The sequence below is a fragment of the Spea bombifrons genome, chromosome 9, assembly GCF_027358695.1.
Source record: "Spea bombifrons isolate aSpeBom1 chromosome 9, aSpeBom1.2.pri, whole genome shotgun sequence".
NCBI lineage: Eukaryota > Metazoa > Chordata > Amphibia > Anura > Pelobatidae > Spea > Spea bombifrons.
In genome coordinates, this window is record NC_071095.1 from 41,467,192 (window position 1) to 41,487,368 (window position 20,177).

At 42.6% G+C, this 20,177-nt stretch overlaps 2 protein-coding genes and 1 long non-coding RNA gene across 3 annotated transcripts in view; 1 reads left to right on the forward strand and 2 right to left on the reverse strand.

Annotated features, from left to right (window-relative positions):
* WDHD1 (WD repeat and HMG-box DNA binding protein 1) overlaps positions 1-5,122 on the reverse strand; it is a 35,710-nt gene extending 30,588 nt beyond the window's left edge. Inside the window, exons 1-2 of the mRNA XM_053475564.1 lie at positions 4,847-5,122; positions 3,937-4,013 (exon numbers count right to left, since the gene is read on the reverse strand). Of these exons, the coding sequence (XP_053331539.1) occupies positions 3,937-4,013 (77 nt within the window). The 5' untranslated portion in view covers positions 4,847-5,122. The remainder of the gene's footprint in view (positions 1-3,936; positions 4,014-4,846) is intronic.
* A 2,664-nt stretch (positions 5,123-7,786) lies between these two features.
* SOCS4 (suppressor of cytokine signaling 4) lies at positions 7,787-15,807 on the forward strand. Its single transcript, XM_053475562.1, has 2 exons — positions 7,787-8,095; positions 14,430-15,807. The coding sequence occupies exon 2, from the start codon at positions 14,489-14,491 to the stop codon at positions 15,791-15,793; it is 1,305 nt and encodes a 434-aa protein (XP_053331537.1). The 5' UTR covers positions 7,787-8,095; positions 14,430-14,488; the 3' UTR covers positions 15,794-15,807.
* Positions 15,808-19,706: 3,899 nt separating this feature from the next.
* On the reverse strand, positions 19,707-19,913 carry LOC128505255 (uncharacterized). Its single transcript, XR_008355556.1, has 2 exons — positions 19,790-19,913; positions 19,707-19,759 (listed from the first exon to the last, which is right to left on the reverse strand). It is a non-coding gene; the product is annotated as an uncharacterized LOC128505255 (long non-coding RNA).
* Positions 19,914-20,177: the final 264 nt, after the last annotated feature.

The following is a 20,177-nucleotide window of genomic DNA, read 5'->3' on the forward strand; positions in this document are numbered from 1 at the left end:
CCTCTTGGCGGCATTCTCGGCCCGCCGGTCCATGGGGTCTTTGAAATGAGAATGAGAGTCCTCCATCGGAATGGCTGTTTTCTTCGTAGCCTTGGCTACTGCGGTGTCCACTTTCGGAACTTCCCAGGCATCAGAGTTCTTACCATCAAAAGGGAACAGCTTTTTGATTCTGGAAGATGTGAAGAATCTCCGGTCAGGATATCTCCACTGCTCCGTGATTATTGCTGAAAGTGAATCGTGAACTGGAAAGGTCTGCGGTTTCCTAGAGTGACCCTGAAAAGGATCCGGTTTTGAGACTGGTATGTCATCCTGTAGATTCAAAGTAGACCTGACTGCAGATATGAGCTTCCCTGTTTCTTCGACTGGGAAGAAAAAGGTTTCCTCTTTAATTTCCCCCTCCTCATCCGAAGACTGGGGGTCATTCGACTGGTAATCATATTCCGAAAAAGGAGCCGAATAATCTTCCAGGGTATCTGGAAGAACATTTGGTGGACCCTGCTGGTAAAGTTGATGCTGAGGCACCGGCGCCTGAGAGGAGCTTGCCATGGCCCGAAAACAGTCAAAGGTAGACTGAAGTTCCCCTTTCCATCAGGAGGTAAATTCCGTTGCGGAAACTTCTTTAGGCCGAGAGCAGGAGCTGCACATTTTGGCCGTAGGGTTGTCTTTTTACAGGAAGAGCAGGCTTTGTGTTTCGTTTTACCCACAGACTTCCTATGTGGGGAGGCCTCAGGAGGGATGTCTGGATTTTTATCTGACATGACTGAGGAGAAAAAACACAAAAATGAGACCACAGAAAGCAATGGAAATAGGCCATGGAAATCTCCTTAAAACCCAGGAGGGAAACACCTACTTGAAAAAGGCAATATACAATCCTTAGGCATAGGCAGGCACAAAAAAGGAGTAGAAAATGCAATAATACAGCACAGGAACGAGAGCAAGGAAAGATCTTACCCATTCTGGCGTTTTTATAGAGGCATTTAGGCGCCCAGGCCCGGAAAACGTCACATCCGGAAATTCCCCGTCAATTGACCTCTCGTGACCCCGGACGCAGCCGGGAGTAATGCAGAGAGGAAAATAATGAACAACGGGTGCCGTGAAACCGGCACAGCCGGCTATAAAGTCCCGCTCGCAGCGCCTCCGGAGCGCTCTCCTGCCGTGCCTCACGCTGAGGATTCCTCCTCCCCGGGACGGAGAGAACCGGAGCCCGGGGATGCACCTCCCAGTGAGCCCCCTGGGCTGTGGGCAGCATATACCGAGGACTGAGCCTCGAGTAACCGCGAGGACCGCGGAGTTACAGCCTCCGGGGCTGCCGCATCACCCTGGATCCGCCGGGATCACTATCGGGGATCGGAGAGAAGGACGCCCCCCCGGGGCTCCAAGAAAACAAAAAAGAAGAGGGAAGGTAAGCTAAAGCCTAACCGCTACCTGAGTAGGGCAGGAAACAACACTGGGGAGGAAGGGGGAGGTCTCCTTTTTTTGTAGTGTTTCCTGCCCTACCTGGTAGGCGGAGCCTTCTTCTCTCATGTGCCACCTGGAATGGCAAGGGAAAAATGCATTTCATGTTTTTATTTCCCAACCTGCCCCCCCCCAGTTATGCACATCTGAGCCCAGGCTTGCCACTCCACCCTCCCCAGATATGCCTTATAACCCCCACATGTGTCACTGCCACCCCAAAAATGCCTTTTACCCCCTATATGCCACTCTGCACCCCCCCCCAGATTTACCCCCCCCCCCCATGCGTCACATAGACAAATCTCTGCTGCTGACTGGCACTTTTGCTGGAGCTTCTATGACTGAGCACCGGAAGGTCATGCGACACCAGTGCTCCATCATAGAAGCCCCAGTGGAAGTGCCGGCAGTAGCTGAGGATGACTGCGTGCAACGCATAGAGATCCACCTCTCTGGTAGCCGGCGAACGTTGCGCAATCGGCTTCTATGGTGGAGCACTGGAAGGTAATGACACGCTGGTGCTCCATCATAGAAGCCCCGGTGGAAGTGGAGGACAGTAGCAGAGGATGTCTGTGTGCATCGCACCCCCCACCGGCTGTCAGAGAGGATCCGGGTCCCCTGCAGTACTGCGGGGGATCTGGATCTTAGTGTTATTATTCAACCTCTGTATGAGGTCGGATTTTAACCCCTTAAGGACAATGGGCGGTCCCTAAACCCATTGAAAACAATGCATTTTGTACGGGCTTTGTCATTAAGGGGTTAAAAAGATGGGTATTTTTCAGAGCATTAGACATCCATTTTTAACTACATAATATGTACTTATCTCTTTGAAGTAAAGACCTTGATTGAAATACGATTTCAAAATAACAGCTGAACTGGCAGATATTTTTCATTCTTTAATATTAGACCCTGCTGCCGTTATATATTAATATTAGCCCCTGCTGCCAATATATATATTAATATTAGCCCCTGCTGCCAATATATATATTAATATTTGCCCCTGCTGCCAATACATTTCATAGTGAAAAAAATTGGACCCTACCCAAGCATTTCCTTGGGCCCCACTCCACGTTCCCTAGCATGCAATCACTCCCTCCGCTACCACACCAACAAAAAAAAAAAAATATTTGCCATACTGACTGCAGATCAGGGGAAGACTGTGAGAGTCAGTACAGTCTTCCCTCCTTCTGACTGCACCGTGACTTTAAGAGGTCCACTCCCCGTAATCAATGTTGCAGAAAATTTCTCTTGTGCAAAAAGCTTCACAGAGCAAAAATGTTGTGCGCACAATATCCACGCCGCATAAAGTTTCAATAAAATTATTATTTTTAATACCCCCTACCCCCCTCACTGCCCCCTATCTACCCCCCTCGCTGCCCCATCTACCCCCTTTGGCCACATAGAATCTGACCAGCACCCAAAATACACACACATAGGACGTGCCATCTTTTCCCCGGAACAGCCCAGCATGAGTCAACATTGTCCCCAAACAGCCGAGTGTACGCCGTCTTTGTCCCATAAACACCCTGCTTATACCATCTTTGCCTTTTTGACAAATGAATTATACACCTATTATTTACGCAAACACTTTTACAGTCACTCACTAATTCACACAATCTATTCTTTCACAAAAATTATTCATATTCATTGATGCATTCTCTCAAATTCCCTCACTCATTCACACAATGATCAATTCATTTTCTCTCTCATTCTGACTCTATTTCAATATTCCCCTCACTGCCCCTATCTACCCCCCTCGCTGCCCCATCTACCCCCTATCTACCCCCCTCGCTGCCCCATCCAGCCCCCTATCTACCCCCTCACTGCCCCATCCAGCCCCCTCACTGCCCCATCCAACCCCCTCACTGCCCCATCCAGCCCCATCCAGCCCCCTCACTGCCCCATCCAGCCCCCTATTTACCCCCTTCTCACCTGCTTCTGCCCTATCTACGCCTTCTCACCCTCTTCTCCCTATCTACCCCTATCCCCCCCGTCTCACTCCCTTCTCCCTATCTACCCTCTCCCCCCTTTGAGGTTCACGTCCCTTCCAGGAGCCCACCGCAAGGCCTCTCTCTCCCTGCTCTGTCACAGTGTGCGCTACTTCACTGCTGTGCGCTGGAATACGACATCATATTCCGGCGCTCGGCATGAAATGCCGGCACCGCGACCAAGACAGAGGCCTCGCGGAGGAGAGTAAGAGGCGCCGAACGGTTGCTGAAAACTTATTCCAGCGCCTCTCCTCTCTATCATGATGGGGGGGGCATGGCCCCCTCTGCCGATGCCACTGTATACACACACACATATATATATATATATATTCATACACATGTTAGGAATGTTAACAATACGTGGATAACAGAAAGCTCTATACTTCACTTAGTGCCACAATTAACTTTCCAACGCTAAGCTACAAAAGGCTTAGCAGAAAAAGTCATTACATCTTGAATTAGAAGAAAAGCAATGTCATCGACCACACAAAAAAATTACCTTCCACCGTCATCAAAACAGACATCTGTGTGACCCTCGGGATGTCCATACCGCATCAGCTTCTTCAGAGCAGGCATCTTAGAAAATAAAAATCTTATTCAGTACCATTGTGAGTCTTAAACAGGACACTTAGCATATTAGTGTGAGTGCCAGTGACATTAAACTGTCCCTTTAAAGATGTCGATCCAGCCTACTTTGCAGAATGCAACACAGTAATTTAAAACATGCAACGTTACATTGGTTTTCATCACCCCAGCGGGTATAAGAAGTTTCCGTTTGTATTACCAGCCTTCTAATAAACCTCCTGCTCACAATCATCTCTTAACCCCAACCTGATTTCTAAAGCGCTGTAATGACATGCGTGAAATTAAATAATCGAGGATCGGTATACATCATTTAAACCGAATGACTATAAGAATATTTTATATATGCATATACAAAAAAAAATTACTCAACACTTGGCATGTCTAAACCTGATTATTTTATGTGAATAATAAAAAAATGAAAAGCTAATAAATCAAAATAGAAACGCACACAACTGAAGAGTGCGTAGATTGTGCCCCTGAATTATTTAGCGGTCACCAAGTAGTCAGAGGTGATGTTCGTATTAAGTCTGCTTCTGGTGTGTTCACCCCATCATCCTCATGAGTGCTTTCCTACACTCAGTAAACTCATGAGTGTGAGTGTGTGTCATTATATATATATATATATATATATATATATATATATATATATTATAACTTCAGTACAATGATGAATACAGACTGGGCCATCAGCTGCACAGCCCTAGGAGTTACTCCTCTGGAGATTACCCATCAGCTGTGCTCCCTAGCCCTGGAGGTGTGGTACACATAGGCATCTTTACTATTAGGGTGTAGTTTTGACGTTAATTAAGATGTGCCCCCCATACCTTGACAGGCGTCCGGACACGGAGAAGGAGAGGTGGCGGAGTCTGTCACACTCTACTCATGAATACTGAGCGCGCTTTAAATTTTCGCGGGAAACCCTTCCAACTTCAGCCTGCAGGCGGGAAAGTATCTGTGAACGCGATGTGTATCTCTGCAGATAAGGCGCTGGAAAACGTTCTGAGGATCCCGGATGACAGCGCACGGGACCCGGTGATGAAAGCGGAGAAATACAACGCGAAAAGCATAAAACACTGAGGAAAATCGGCGCCACTGACAGGACCGGAAGCGCCTTCGACGTGTACGCTGAATGGAGCCGGAAGTTGAGAGCGTTTCAAGCCTCGCTTTGGTTTCCATACATGCTTTGTGTACATAGTGTGAATAGTGGTTATGATGACGTAGCGGGATCCCCGGATTGCAGTGCCCGCAACAGACATATTTATCAATGAGGCTTTTGTAGGACCGTACCACTGTAATGTGGTTCCAAAAAAAATAATAATAACGTTTTATCATTAATAGCAGATACAAGATAACGCTTTATTTAAAAAAATACTTTTTTTTTTTTTTTTTTAGGTAGCTTCATGTGTGTTTTAGCTCTGTTTAATCTGCTAGACAAACACCCTGACTCTGCATTATTACCATTATTATAATAGTGCCATCAGATAGAATGGCTCTGTCTTAATCGCCAAGTCGGACACTAGGACTAAGTAAAGTATTTGGAAAACAAATTGTCGCAAATAACCAGCTCAGTGTGGTGCTTGAACAGAAGTCACCAAAACTATTACATGACTGATGACAATGGCTGCCTCAAGGTCTGCAGATGAAGCGGGTTTAGTGGAGCATACCAGGTTTTTGTCAATCGTAACCTTAGTTGCTGTCTACGGCTGTTTATTTTATGCTCAAAGAGAAAACATTTTCTTTTTTCCCCATGTAATTTCCCTATTAAATGACCTCAGTTTGACTCGTCGTTTCACCTTAGTAATCAGCAAAACTCAATACAGAATTAAGCTATTTTCCATTTCGGAGATGTGTTCGGCCAACCATATTTCCGTGCACATGATATACTCATGATAGTCAACTCCAGCAGGCGGCGGTCTTTTCAGACCCCCAAGGGCGTGTGCAGAGAGCTCTCCTATTGATTATAATGAAAAGACTTCCATTCCACTGATTGGCTGCTTGAAACAGCCAATCAGTGCCAAGCTTTGTCAGACCACAAAAGGTATTTACTATCTCAGGTAAGTGCTTTATTTTTTTATGTTTCATTTTTGAAGAACATATATTAAATTACTCGCACGGTACTTTAATATACATCCCACATTAGTGGGGCTGCCCGTAAACTGGCCCTTTAGTGTCAGTATGTGTATCGTGTAAATCCTAGTGAGCACGTGCAATAATTGTTACTTTAACGCCTCTATATGGCAGAGATGTCTTTATTTAAAAAATTGTATTATTAAAATATGACTCACTAGAGTAAAAATCCTGCCAGATAAGATTTTTATTTTTTTCCCATGGGATAAAAAGTTTACAGCTTTATGGAATAATGTACTTTTGTTATTTCTGCAAATGTAACCTTTTTCTGCTTTTTTTATAAGAAATGTGGTCTTTGTTTTTGACCAGAAAAATGTTGTACGCATTAATTTTCCTTACACAGGTTATTTATTTTATTTGACGGTCACTCGGCATGTATAAACGTGTGATATGCTGTGTCTCTGGAATGGAACTCAAGGTTTTTTTTTCATTTTTTTATTCGTTTCTTTAGAAAAGGCTTTGCACCGTCAGACATGTCCACTTCTTTGTGTAGATGTATAGGTAAGTTTTTGGTCTGTTACTAGGGGTTCACCCTAATTGCACCAAAAAAGAAAATATAATATACAATGTTATAGTTGTATTAATCCTCCTTTCCTCAAAAGGCGACAATTTAAATGCAGCAAAATGTAATTCTATTTAATATCTTACAGAAGAATAAAGAGAAAAACAACCCTAAAGCAATTTGCAATGACATCACAAAGTTACTGTATGATGCATTGCACAAAACAAAATCTCAAAGGCTATATGTAACCCAAAAATGTTACCTATTTCCCTTCCAGTTGCCTAATGTTTTGCCTATTGGTATTCCCATTTAAAAAAAGATCCTAGTCTCTTACAACGGAGAGATGTCCTCCCTTTATCATTTTGGGCCCCTTACATTGTGTGTAGCGGAGCCCACCACAGAATGTCAGGTACCTCTCTAGTGTTGGGGCGCAGCAGATGAACCCAATCTCTAGGCTACTGATACGTGTTCTCTTTAGCTCTAGTTATACTGATGGTTAAAGGTCTCAACGCCTCTGATCAGCCAGCATTTGGAAGACAGAATGCTAATAGTTCCTTCTCTTTTGACTTCTAGAAGGGCATAGCAATCACTGAAATGATCTTTGGTTATACCGAGGAAGGAACTTGTCCTCAGACGTGTCCTACTGGCCCAACCAGTGTCCCAGTTTCCCCAACAGTCTTTGAGCAAAGAGCGGAGCGGTGCGTCTGGGTCGCGGTGTTAATGCGGTTGAAACGCTGCATTCGGATGGATAAACTAGGTCTGGCCACCTTTCCTGTAATTATCTGAAATGCATTAGGGCACATGATGGATATCTGTAATAATATTAATTGCGCAACATCTTAAAAGCACTTTGTAAACCTCAATAAAATGTCTAGGCTTGGGCATCAAAAAGTGTCTCCAGTCGTGGGGTAAAGAAGAAATGAAAGGGTAAATCCAGGAGTAACATGCAATCGGTGCGCTGTTAAACACACATACTATAGGGATCCCCTATGTGGCCCTGCGTGCAATGAAGCAGTGTAGCCAAATCATCAATGGCTACTTAGTGTCACCGGATCAGGGGAAGGCACTGCATTGAAGCACTGTTGCCTTTGGCCCTGATTCGGTTAAACTTTAAAAGGACCAGGAAAATGTAATAATCATCGCATTGCTTTTATCAGCATCCTTCTTGAAGAATTCCCCTGTGTTTGCATTAAAAAGGTGACATGTATTTCCTGCTGTCTCCGCCTTTGTGAGCAATGAAATGGTTAACCCAAGCAGTCGCAGTGCATGCTGGGAGCTGCAGGCAGGCTGAGCCTGGGTAATGTAGTTGAGTGTACAGGAAATGGCTGCCTGTAGTCCGCTCAGCTGCTGCTCCCTTTCTGCGTTCAGAATTTGCCTTTTTTTTGTGTCTTTGGCTACATAGAAGCCGAGCAAAGCCTTTGGATCTGTTGACTTGTCTATCGAGGTAAGAGAGATATAATGTATCGAGTGTGGCTGAGAAGTAGGGGGCTTTTATTTGGGAAGCATGGAAGGTATCCTCCCATAGACTTTGTAGATCGGGGGCTCATCTTGTCCTTGTGCTGCAATGTTCATTATTTTATAAAGACACACATTCGACGGATTCCCTTATGAATTATGGGCTGATTTGGCGTGTTATAAGCTTGGATCTACCTCTCACCGCATATAACCCCCAATACTTTTGCACAATATTTAGAGTATATATATATATATATATATATATTTATTTTTTTACCCGGAGAAACACGCTTTATAAATTAAAGACCATTATGTTTATAAATGGTTTATTTTTTCCTCTTTTTTTTAATAAAAAATATACATAAATTGTATTTCTTCTTAGAAGTCTATTTGTCATAATGCATTATGGATTACCCTATGACCTATTAGTATATATTTTAATATTTCTAGATTTAATGTGGGTTGTTTGGGAGAATTTGTTCACTTTAAGATTGTATGCTTTTGAAACTGTTAATGTGAATTTTTTCCCAAATTGTGTTCCCTCTCTTTAAAGCTGTAACACGATCAATGATGACAAAATACACCTTTGCCTATTATTTTTATTGCGCTACGGTTTCTTCCAATATGAGTTTTTGGGTTTATTTTACCCCGTTAAGGTATTGTTCGATATCCTCTGTTGGAGTTTTCATACAGAGCAAATGTAAACTACGGCAACCGAATCAAAGATCCTTTAGCTGCAGTCACTAAATACAGTGAACTTATCGTCACATTGTGTCACGCGCTCACAATGTGTGTTCTGTGGGGATACGGTGTATCTGGAACGGCAGCTGTCAGGATCTAGAACTCACAGAGTGCTCAGATAAAATCTAGTAGCGAAGCATTGTGGGATTTGTAGTCCACAGCAGCAGGAGTTCCAGAAGGTAATCGCCTATAGGTCATATGATATAATATTATGAGACGGTTCTAGTTCGTAAACTAACCTCCCGAGTATGGAAAGGTACAAAAGACACACAAAGCACAGAAATGGCTGCTTCTGCATATCGTCTTTTAAAGAAAACAGACTGTCGGGGATGTACTGCTTTGGGACATTAATACAAGAAATGTTAACATCAGGTGGAAATCCTGGGGCGTCCCAAACATCAGTGGCATCCCGCTGCTAAACCCATAATAATGAATTTCTCATTGCTGTTGAGGCATGCGGAACAATGAATAATAGTTTGTCCTGTTATTGTTTGTGGGAATTGATATATTCGATGTTCTCTGTCCTGGGTCCTACCACTAGCCTTGCTGGCTTTATGTAAATTCAGATCCTTTAAATCATTCCACACAAAGAAGCCTGGCCTGGATTTGTATGATAAAGCATACTATGGGTTATACTATATGTTATACTGCTGTACCTTGGGATCACTCATCTTTGTAGTTTGTACTAAAGTAATATAGAAACATAGAATATGTCAAACATTCAGCCCATCCACTTTGCGGTATATAGTGGCACAGTGTATCGGTCACACGGAGTATACATTCAGTATATAGTGGCACAGTGCATCGGTCACACGGAGTATACTTACAGTATTTAAAGGCGCAGTACATCAGTCACACGGAGTATACTTGCAGTATATAGTTTATACTGCTCCTATATATATATATATATATATATATATATATATATAATATAATATAATAGTCGTCTCGTTTCTGCACTGGAGGTATGTGCAAGCTGTCACTCAGAGCCTGGCAGTCACATGGTTAAACAAGTCACGTTTTTAGAACGCATTTAAACACCTACTAGTTACATCACCGGATTTCGAGACACGGGAAAGGTACATTTTACAGCCTTTCTTATGAATAAAGGTTTTTAGCGCAGTTATGTCCGATATTCTGGTGTCTAATAGTAACGCGATCCTCTGGGAAAAGCTTATTGAGTAGAATGCTATTTTTATGAATGAGCTAAGCGTCGACTTATAATTCATGGATTCCTTTTCTCATTCAGAGATCTGCCGTTCTATGCTGCGGCCGCCAGTGCTTCCAGTCAGTTAAATATTTTCTCTTCTCCTTTTGTCTGTGTCGGAAACGCGGGGTGTTTTCACCGGTTTATGAAATCACTCGCTGTGATGCTAATAAAATCCAAGCAGGTCCCTTCATCACATGCAAAAAAAACAATATTGTGTTTATTTGTTGGTCATTGAGAAGCACCTCTTTACCCTGCAAATCATGTCTGTAGGGGATCAACTGTTTAGGGATCAACCATGTGACTGCCAGGCTCTGAGTGACAGGTTGCACATACCTCTGGTGCAGAAACCAGATGGATATATTTATATATATATATATATTTATAGAGAATGTGGGAGCACTATATACTGCAAGTATACTCTGTGTGACCGATGCACTGACGATACCACTATATACTGCAAAGTGGATGGGCCCAATGGTTTTCAGGATACCTGGAAACTCTCTGGGTTTGACACAGAGATTGCGGGTGAAGCACCGCTTCTCTGGGTCAAGACGTGAATCATTTGGGTCGCGGAAGCGGGGTCTTGACACTCCCCACTCCCCGCCCAAAGGGGGGGGTTTCCACTGCCGTCAGCGAGACCGCCCACCGACGTTAGTCGGCGGTTCTTGCCGCGTTCAGGAGACCAGAAGTTCCCAGATATGGTAATCTGCCGACACATTCTATGTTTCTACGTTACTTTAGAACACAGCACTGTTCCACCTTCTCTGCTGAGTTTACCATTTTTAGAACTACAAGTAGAAACAGGCTTGGACTAGCCATTTGGCACACCAGGCAGACCACGGCACTCCAGCAGCAGATTCAATGCTGTGCTGTGTGCCCCCCAGCTGAATATGTCGCCATGTGATCGTAAAAATCCAGCATATCCAGCTGGCGGTGGCACTGATGTAATTTATTGGCAGCCTTGCAGTCCCAGGGCTGCTGTCCGCCAGATCCCAGTACTGTTAAATGTCCAAACACTTCCTAGAAATATTTGTTTAATCAAATAAAAGTTGGTATCGTTTGTCTTTTTTGCCTGGGAACAGTTAATTCTCATGTGACACCAAAGCACACACTGATTGGTTATTGCCATAGAAATTTGAAAAAGCTTCTTGATCTTGTGGTTTGTTTCTGATGACACCTTCAGAATAAAAATAACAGATCTTCTGAGGTTCTTCTTCTCAACAATGAATGTTTTGTGTAACGGAGCCTGTTTTGAGAGATATTAATATTTTAGTTGTATAATTAGTGGAATTATACTAATTATACACATTCTTCAGTATGTTGTGTGTACAAATCTAATATTCCTCGTAGAGCCTTTTAGGGGAAACCCATGATGGCATTAATCAGTTGACATATTTTGACATGAAATATATGCGTGTTATGTTCCAGACACCATATGCGATATTATAACATATGTGCAATAGAAAAAGCTGTTCTCCTGAGTACCGTATTGTCCCGATTATAGGCCATAACCCCCCTAGTTTCAAATCTTTAAATCGGGAGTGCGGACAATAATTGGGGTTTAGATATTCAAGATAGCTTTTTTACCTTTCCCGGGTGCTGATCCCAAATAAATGAATACTTCCTGTGTTGCGGTCCGCTCATAACACGGTCCCCCACGCAACATGAGCTGATAAAATAGTTCCACCTTGGCTCATTCTTGGTTAGAGGGTGCAATGTGTACAAAAGGAGGGGGCTTAATAGTATTGTAGCCCCATATTTTAGGGCTATCTTAAAGTTCCCCCCTTAATTTATGATGAAGTTAGAGGCTATATCGTGAATTAAGGGAGACCCTTACAAAGGCTATAAATTATTGTATTATATAGCATTTTAAGGTCCTTTTTCCCTTTAAAATGGCACCACACATAATATTGTGGCCTATAACCGGGTCAGTATGGTATTTCTATAAGAGGTACTCGGCAGGACTCTATCTTGTACAGCACGTTAACGTATGCAACAAATACTACTGTCATACCTGGGAACTTGGCTCCGGCTACCCGGAGCCTTCCCTTGCGGGCCGTGGCCAGGACTACCCACTGACGCCGGTGGGCGGTCCCGCTGACGCTGGCAGCGTTCCCATTGACGGCAATGGAAGACACCCCCATTTAATGGAAAAAATGGGCGGGGAGCAGGGCATGTCAAGACCCCGCTCCCGCGACCCGGAGGATTCGGGTCTTGAACCAGAGAAGCAGCGCTCACCCATCAATCTCCGGGTGAAACCCGGAGAGTACCCGGGTATGACTATTGTACATGCCCGAAATGGTGTGTGCGTGTGCAAACGGCCAACAACGGTACCAAACCAGCATGAATTGGGTGAATCACAGAGATAATGAAAATCCACTATTAAGACCTTGAAGCATCATCTGGGCCGTTTCCTTGAATAAATTCTGTGTTCTTTTTGGTGACCGGTCAGATTATTCGAGATGGGGGGGGGAATCCTTTCTCGTATATGCCTAGAATATGCCATAAAGTACACCGCGTGTCCACTGCTGCAAATGACTCATACATGCAAATGACACCCGCAGGAAATTCCATACAATGGATGCACATACTGTATAGCTGAGCGTTTAACCCTCGGATTACTGGAGGGCCGGCTGATACATTGCTTTCACATCCATTACTCTGACGTGACCTGATGTCCTCCGCACAATGGCATTAACTGAGCAATGAAATGAAACGCCGTTCACCGTGGTCTAGAAATTCTCCAGAGCATCAGTTGAGTCACCCTCATGTTGATTTTGTCCGGGAGATTTTTAGACAGCTATACGGTGTTTTTGGCATGACGTCTAGCCAAGTCAGCTCATCTTTAAAAAGACTAAGATCTTTTAAGGAAACGCATGTTTATTCTTTAGATAACGTCTTCAAAATCCTTTAGATACTTGGTAGAATTTAAGACTGACAATGATCCAGTAGCACCGGTGATTTTATATTATGACAGGAACCAGCATTTGCAAAGTATAATAAATAATGGTCAGTCCAGTGTCCCAGCCAGCCCCTCGAATAATGAATGCATATGATGACCGGAGTCTCCAGTTACATGCTTATTAAAAAAAAATAATCTTCAGTAAGCTTTTAGAAGTTTATTGCATTGATCAAATGCTTTGATTTTGTCGTTTTTGTTTTTTGTTGTTTAATAGAAACTGCTTGAAAATCTGTTGTATCTAAAGCGCTGAATAGGAAATTACTAAGCAATACAGGCAGTGCCGCTGTGTAATTTTGTGAGTCATATATGTTATCTTGAGATTAGATTTTTGGGTGCCTGGCACAAGGCTTTCCAATATTTCCTTTCATCGCTTATCTCTAATTAGTCTAACTGTACCAACCAGATACATGTTATTTCTGGGGGTACATCTGTACACATGTTATATGAAGAGCTACAGGGCATGCGGTTCCATGTGAGACTCCCAAATCCCAACTGATCCATTTAACCTGGTGGTCTGATGGGCAAGCAGATCAGTGGGTCCCTAGCAGGGTGCGGAAGTGATATTTATGAATATGGGGGCATTGACCTCCCTGTTCCAGCAATAGATCACCATTTCTAGTGACCTCTGGACTCATTCACTCTCTGTATAGGACATGAGCCTTCCCATCCGTGTTTACACACCTCTTCTCATGCAGGGAGCTCATGTTAGAAATTGTTGGGGTAACTGTGGTTAAAAGTGACTCATTTCATGTACCTGACAGCAGTGTTTTTTCTGACTTATTGAAAATAATATTTTTAACGTATTGCTACATGTTGAGTGATTCTGTGTCTTAAACAAGCGATAGGGATACCAGAAAGCTTTTATGGAAACCGGAGCTCTGTGACTAATTTGTCAGCAGGAGGTCACTTGAGTTCTATTAACTCATTAGTCCATCAGTTGGTCAGAACAGAAACCCGGATGAGTCGTCTTCCTGTGCTTTTCAGTACATCAGGCTCAGTGAAGGGGGGGGGCAAAGTACTGGTATGAGGCTAGGATTGCCATATCTGCATCTAATCATCACATGTTGCTGACTGCTACTTACAAAGTACCTCCCAGCATTATAGGTCATTTATAAACTAAAGTAATCGCTTGTGTTCGCTTATACACCCTACATACTGCACATCGGCACCATAGTTGTTGGTCAGCAAGATATAAAAATTAAATGTGGACAGAAGAAAGAACAATTTAAAGTATTACTAGTTAAGTAATTTCCCCTAAATGAAAAAACATGTTCCAACTACTCCAAAACTTGCCCTTTTATCGATGTTCATAATTGTAAAGCAGTAGATTTATGGAATTCTGCTGGTTTTCATGAAACAATTCTAATAACCAATTATATTGATATACATTTTTCTTTCTTCAACATACAGATACTTCCAGATACACCTTAAAACTCCCCGCCACATCCGCGGATACCTCTTTGGTGAATATGGCTGAAAATATTGAGAATAAACTCAACAACCTTGATGTCAGACCCAAAAGCACTCGCAGTCGCAGCGCAGACAGGAAAGACGGATATGTATGGAGCGGAAAGAAACTGTCCTGGTCGAATAAGAGCGGCCACTCGTCCGATGGGGATGCTGTGAATGTTCCTGAGAAATCAGATGGGGCCACCAGGAGCCAGGAAAGGAAACACAGTTGCACTTCTATTGAACTTGACTTGGATCGTTCTTGTGGACACAAGTTGTTAGGCCGGTCTTTGAAACAGAAGCTTCAGGATGCTGTGGGACAGTGTTTCCCCATAAAGACTTGCAGCAGCCGTCACTCGTCTACATTGTCTTCCAAGAGAAAAATTCATATCAGTGAACTGATGTTGGACAAGTGTCCCTTCCCGCCCAAGTCTGATCTTGCGTATAGGTGGCATTTAATTAAAAGGCACACCGCTCCGGTGAATCAATCTCAAGAGGAGTGGGTGATCAACGACGTTCCTCAAAAGAGCGAAAAGGAGAGGCAAGCCGGGGAGAAATCCTGCTGTGGAGGAGATGACGTGTTTTCAGAAGTGAACGCTTCAGCATGTGAAGTGAGTATGAGCATTGTGGACTCTGTTACAACAAAAGCCACAAGGACTGCTAAGGAGGACAGCGATATTGACTCTGATGACGAGGTTATAACATTGTGCACAAGCTCCAGGAAGAGGAACAAGCCCAAATGGGAGACGGATGATGAGGCTTTCCAGGCAGAAACGCCTCCTAAATATCACACACAGATTGACTATGTACACTGCCTGGTGCCGGACCTCTTTCAGATCAATAATAACCCATGTTACTGGGGAGTAATGGATAGATACGCAGCTGAAGCCCTCCTAGAAGGAAAGCCAGAGGGTACTTTTTTACTGCGGGATTCAGCACAAGAAGATTACTTGTTTTCCGTTAGTTTCAGACGGTACAGCCGTTCGCTACACGCTCGGATTGAGCAGTGGAACCATAACTTCAGTTTTGACGCCCATGACCCGTGTGTTTTTCATGCACCCAATGTCACGGGTTTGCTAGAACATTACAAAGACCCCAGCTCGTGTATGTTTTTTGAACCCCTCCTATCCAGTCCTTTAAACAGAACTTTCCCTTTTACTCTGCAACACATATGTAGAACAGTTATTTGCAGTTGTACGAGTTATGATGGCATCGATGCACTTCCCGTACCTTCTTCCATGAACCTGTATCTGAAAGAATATCATTATAAATCCAAGGTGCGCGTGCGCAGAGTAGATGCACCAGAACAAAGAAGTCAGAAGTGACATCAGGATTATTGCCGTTATTGGACACAGTTAATATAATGTCTTTAGCCCTCCTGATTGAAAGGGGGGGGTCAGTAACACATTGTAATGCATTCTTGACACCTTTGCCATTTAAAGGGAAGCTATACCTTATATGCAAATATATTCAAATGAAAGAGCGTTTTACGATACATATAGCATATATATGAAAACCTTTCCATACTTTGAACTATGGCTTTTTTGGTCTTTTTATTCCACTTTTGGGGGCATTTGGCTGTTCTAACACAAGAAGTATCCATTTAATATCAATATATTAAGCTCCAGTCTCCCATTGCTCTGCTAAGGGTTTCCATGTACAAGATTCTGTACGGCCCCGTGGTTCTACCTACTCTGGTCTATCGATCAGGCCAATGTGCCACGGGCGCAGACAATAACTGGCAGGACCCAGTCTAGTAAAGTGAAAGAAGGGCATCATCGAAGCCAATAGTGTCTACCTCATTGGTGCCTGAAAAAAGGCATTACAGCTCCTTTACTCTTACATATATATATATCACAAATGTAGCACTTTAAATGTTGACAACGGTGCACGCTTTGTTCTCTCAAAGTCTGGAAATGCTTGATGTGTATATATATGTTTTGTGTGCCTTTTAAGGCAAAACCTTAATTTTAGTTAAAACTCCAGGTAAACCGTCAGAAGGCAACGAAGAGGCTTTCTAATGTGTCAATTTGCATTGTTCTTCCGGGACTTCGGCGATTATTCCTATTGGTGCCAAAGACACTTGGAATTACACGATTTTTAAAGTTCCTCTGGCAGGATAGGCTAATACAATAAAAATGATTAAATTGTCCAATCCATTTCGAAATGTCCCAGGAACCTACCATAGTTTACTTCTTAGCCGTCTTCCCATACTCCTCCTTAACTTCCGCGAACTCGTTTGTAGATTAAACCCCCGTCAATGAATGAGGGATAGCCATGTGTTTTAATCTTCTTCACTCCTTTGACATAAAAGGAGAGTGCACAGTAGTTTTTAATATAGCAAGAAAAATGTATATCCATGTATTACTGCCTTCTTTCAGTTAGTGAATTCCGCACTTACAATGGAAAATTGTATATGGTGAACTAACCAAGTTGTGTATCCCAAATCTATAGCACACCTAACTCAAACCACATTGCTGCATTTACTATGTAATACTTAGTTTTCCAAGAGAGAACAAAATAAACAATCTCAATGGAATTTTAATGAATTCTGTCTTGTATGTAAATTTGTTTATTTTACACCGGCACCCACCTGCAGATATCCACGTCTGCAGAGCTCACATCTCGCTTCCCCCTCCAAGGTGCGTTGGGGTTGCAAGGGGTTGTGGACCTCCTGGGACTCCTGCTTTCCAGACTTTGCACAAAGACTCCAGCTGGATTTCAGTTTCAACCAAATGCCGTGACCCGGGTGGGAGGAAAGGACCCCTTACAAAGGGTGATGGTGAGTGTGAAGTCCCAGATTCCAACTTGAGTCACCACAACTGACTCAACACAAGCAGTTTCTGAATGCAGTTAGAGAATTTTTAACTATTTGACCATCAGGGTGAATTATAAAGCAGTAAACAATTATATTTTAGAAGTACCAGATTTAATTAACATTGAAAATTGGTGCCCTTGTAGCTTGGATATTGGTAACAACACCAAGTGGCTCAGAGTACCTTTTAAGTGTAAAGGACCAGTAATTCCCATTGTTCTGTAGGCATTAATACTTTAGTCGCTGTCCGCCTTCCGGCAGGCAGTGCCACGTGATGTTCTGCGTATGTATAAAACACTGCATGCACGTGTATTCTGAGCCCTTGGTCTTGCACCCAAACCTCTCTTTTGTTTTGGCTAACGTGTCTTCAAATGAAAAGGGTAGAAGCGAGGCAACTCTGCATAATGTAATTATAATAAAGGAACAGTAAGTTTAAGTTTAGACTGTGTATGTTTAGCACTAGATAAATGCTACGTGTAAGGATGGAACATGGGATTATTTCTTGTATAAGCTACCTTAACATTCCAAACCTTAAAACAAATATCACTTTCTTATTGTATAAGTCCCGTTGTTTCTTTGACCACTTTATGAGCTGCCTATATGTTTAGCAAACACAATTCTTGACATGGCTGTCCCTTTAAAAACCTATAATTTAGGCTTACTAGGTGATGGAGGGATTGCTTTTGTAGCAGACCACCATCTAGAGGGCTTATTTCCAACTTGCAATGACCATACCTGGGAATTCTCCGGGTTTGACCTGAAGATCTCCGGGTGAAGCTCCGCTTCTCTGGTTCTCCAGGTCAAGACCCCAATACTGCGGGTCGCGGGAGCGGGGTCTTGACACGCCCCACTCCCCGCCCATTTTCTTTTTAAATGGGGTGTTTCTCGCTGATGTCAGTGGGACCGCCCACCGACGTCAGTGGGCAGTCCTGACAGCGTCTCACAATGACTTTTAACATTCTGCAATCTATTAAATTTCAGTCTAAATGGTGTTTCCTTACAGACTTAGTAGAAGTATTATTAAACACTCATCTACAGACACCAGACAAGCCAGAAGGCTTGTTTTTCCCTCAGATATCTCATGGTGCATCCACAACCACAAGGGATTCTGGGTAGGCGCATGCAAATAAGGTTAACAATTATCACCTTTGCCTCTATATCCACTTTATACATGGATCCCTTGAAAGTAATTGCCCGCTGTACAGGACAGCCTTTAGACAGAACTCGGGAAGAGGTACAATAGCCAGATCACCACTCATGGACAGCTGTTTCATCCTACATGGTATTCTTACAGACTTAAGAATGATAGAAACATAAAATCATAGAATTTGACGGCAGATAAGACCCACCTAGTCTGCCCATTTGATGAAAGACTTGTGTCTTGATCAGTCCTTGATCTTGTTGTAGACTTCTATAATAATAAATTCTATAATAAATTTAACATTAGTAAAATGTATTTCAGACAAAAAAAGCTGAAAATGATGGAAACCAGACATTACATTAATGCTGAGGCATCAAGGTTTTTTTATTTTATTTTTATTGTTTTTTGTTTACATCAATCTCAAAATCTCTCAAGTGTCAGTTATTTTGGTGAATATTTTTGGGTATTAGAAAATTAAAATTAATAATTAAAATTAGATTATTGCCTTTTCTAGAGACAGATTTTCATAAAAATTTTCCAAAAGCTCCAAAATCTAAGGGTGATTAATAATAAGCTTCGATAGTTGTATAGATTAGTCAGTAGAAACAGCATTCCAGAAATGTATGTATTGTGTGAATAAAGGATTCACTTACTGCATAAGGGCGTTAAATGGCAGAGGATTCCCCCGATACTTTATATTATAGGGAACAGACAACTTGTGTAGTGGATTTCAATACCACAATCTAGGGAAACACACGGATAATTTGACTTCCTGGAAACGCAATCCCAACGGGAGACTTTCTGGTGGTCCCGGAGTCATAGCTTTATTGATTAAGCAATTCCGCATCATTTCCAGAATTTACACCCACTCGCCCATCGTGATCGCTGTTCATCGAGGATATGAAGACACAGTTTGTATCATAAGACCAGAATACTTCTTACTCAATTTAACCCTTTCATCGTCTAAAAAAAAAAAACTGGCGTCCTATCAACATAGGACTTTTCTATACTTGATCCTGAATCTCAGGGAGAGCATCTAGAACAGTGGTTCTTAACCTGGGTTCGATCGAACACCAGGGGTTCGGAGAGTCAGTCTTGTGGGTTCGGCGGAGGTCAAGACACACACCCCACAATGACATGAGAGTGGCACTTGCCAAGGTAAAGCCGCGCATTCCTGAACTGGTCTCTGAAAGGCAACAGCAGAAGTCGCACTGATTTGCAGTAAATATTCATTATTATGGTTTTGTTTTTGTGTGAAAATCATGTTTTAATGTTTTAATGGTTTTGTTCTTTAATGGTTTTGTTCATTTTGTGCACCTATGTATAAAAATATACCTATGTACAAATATATACCTAAATATATACCTATGTTTTGAATTTGAATAAATCATATTTTATTTTTCAAATTAAGAAGGGTTCAGTGAATGCGCATATGAAACTGGTGGGGGTCAGTACCTCCAACAAGGTTAAGAACCACTGATCTAGAATGTCTGAAATTGATTCTATTTTTTTCTGATCCTGATTTTTTTTTATATATATATATATTTTTCATTTCTGACACCTTAGATATTTCCGCTCATACAAGTGGCTGAATGAAATCAGTTTAAAACTAAAGGTTTCGTGTGAAAAGTGATCCCTGATCCCGTCGGAAGAAACGTGATTGGGATTGGGTGGCTGGGTGAGCAGGAGACAAATCTGGGCTTTACTAACAGCTCCAATGATGGGAACTGACATAGGACATGCTGTAGGCTAT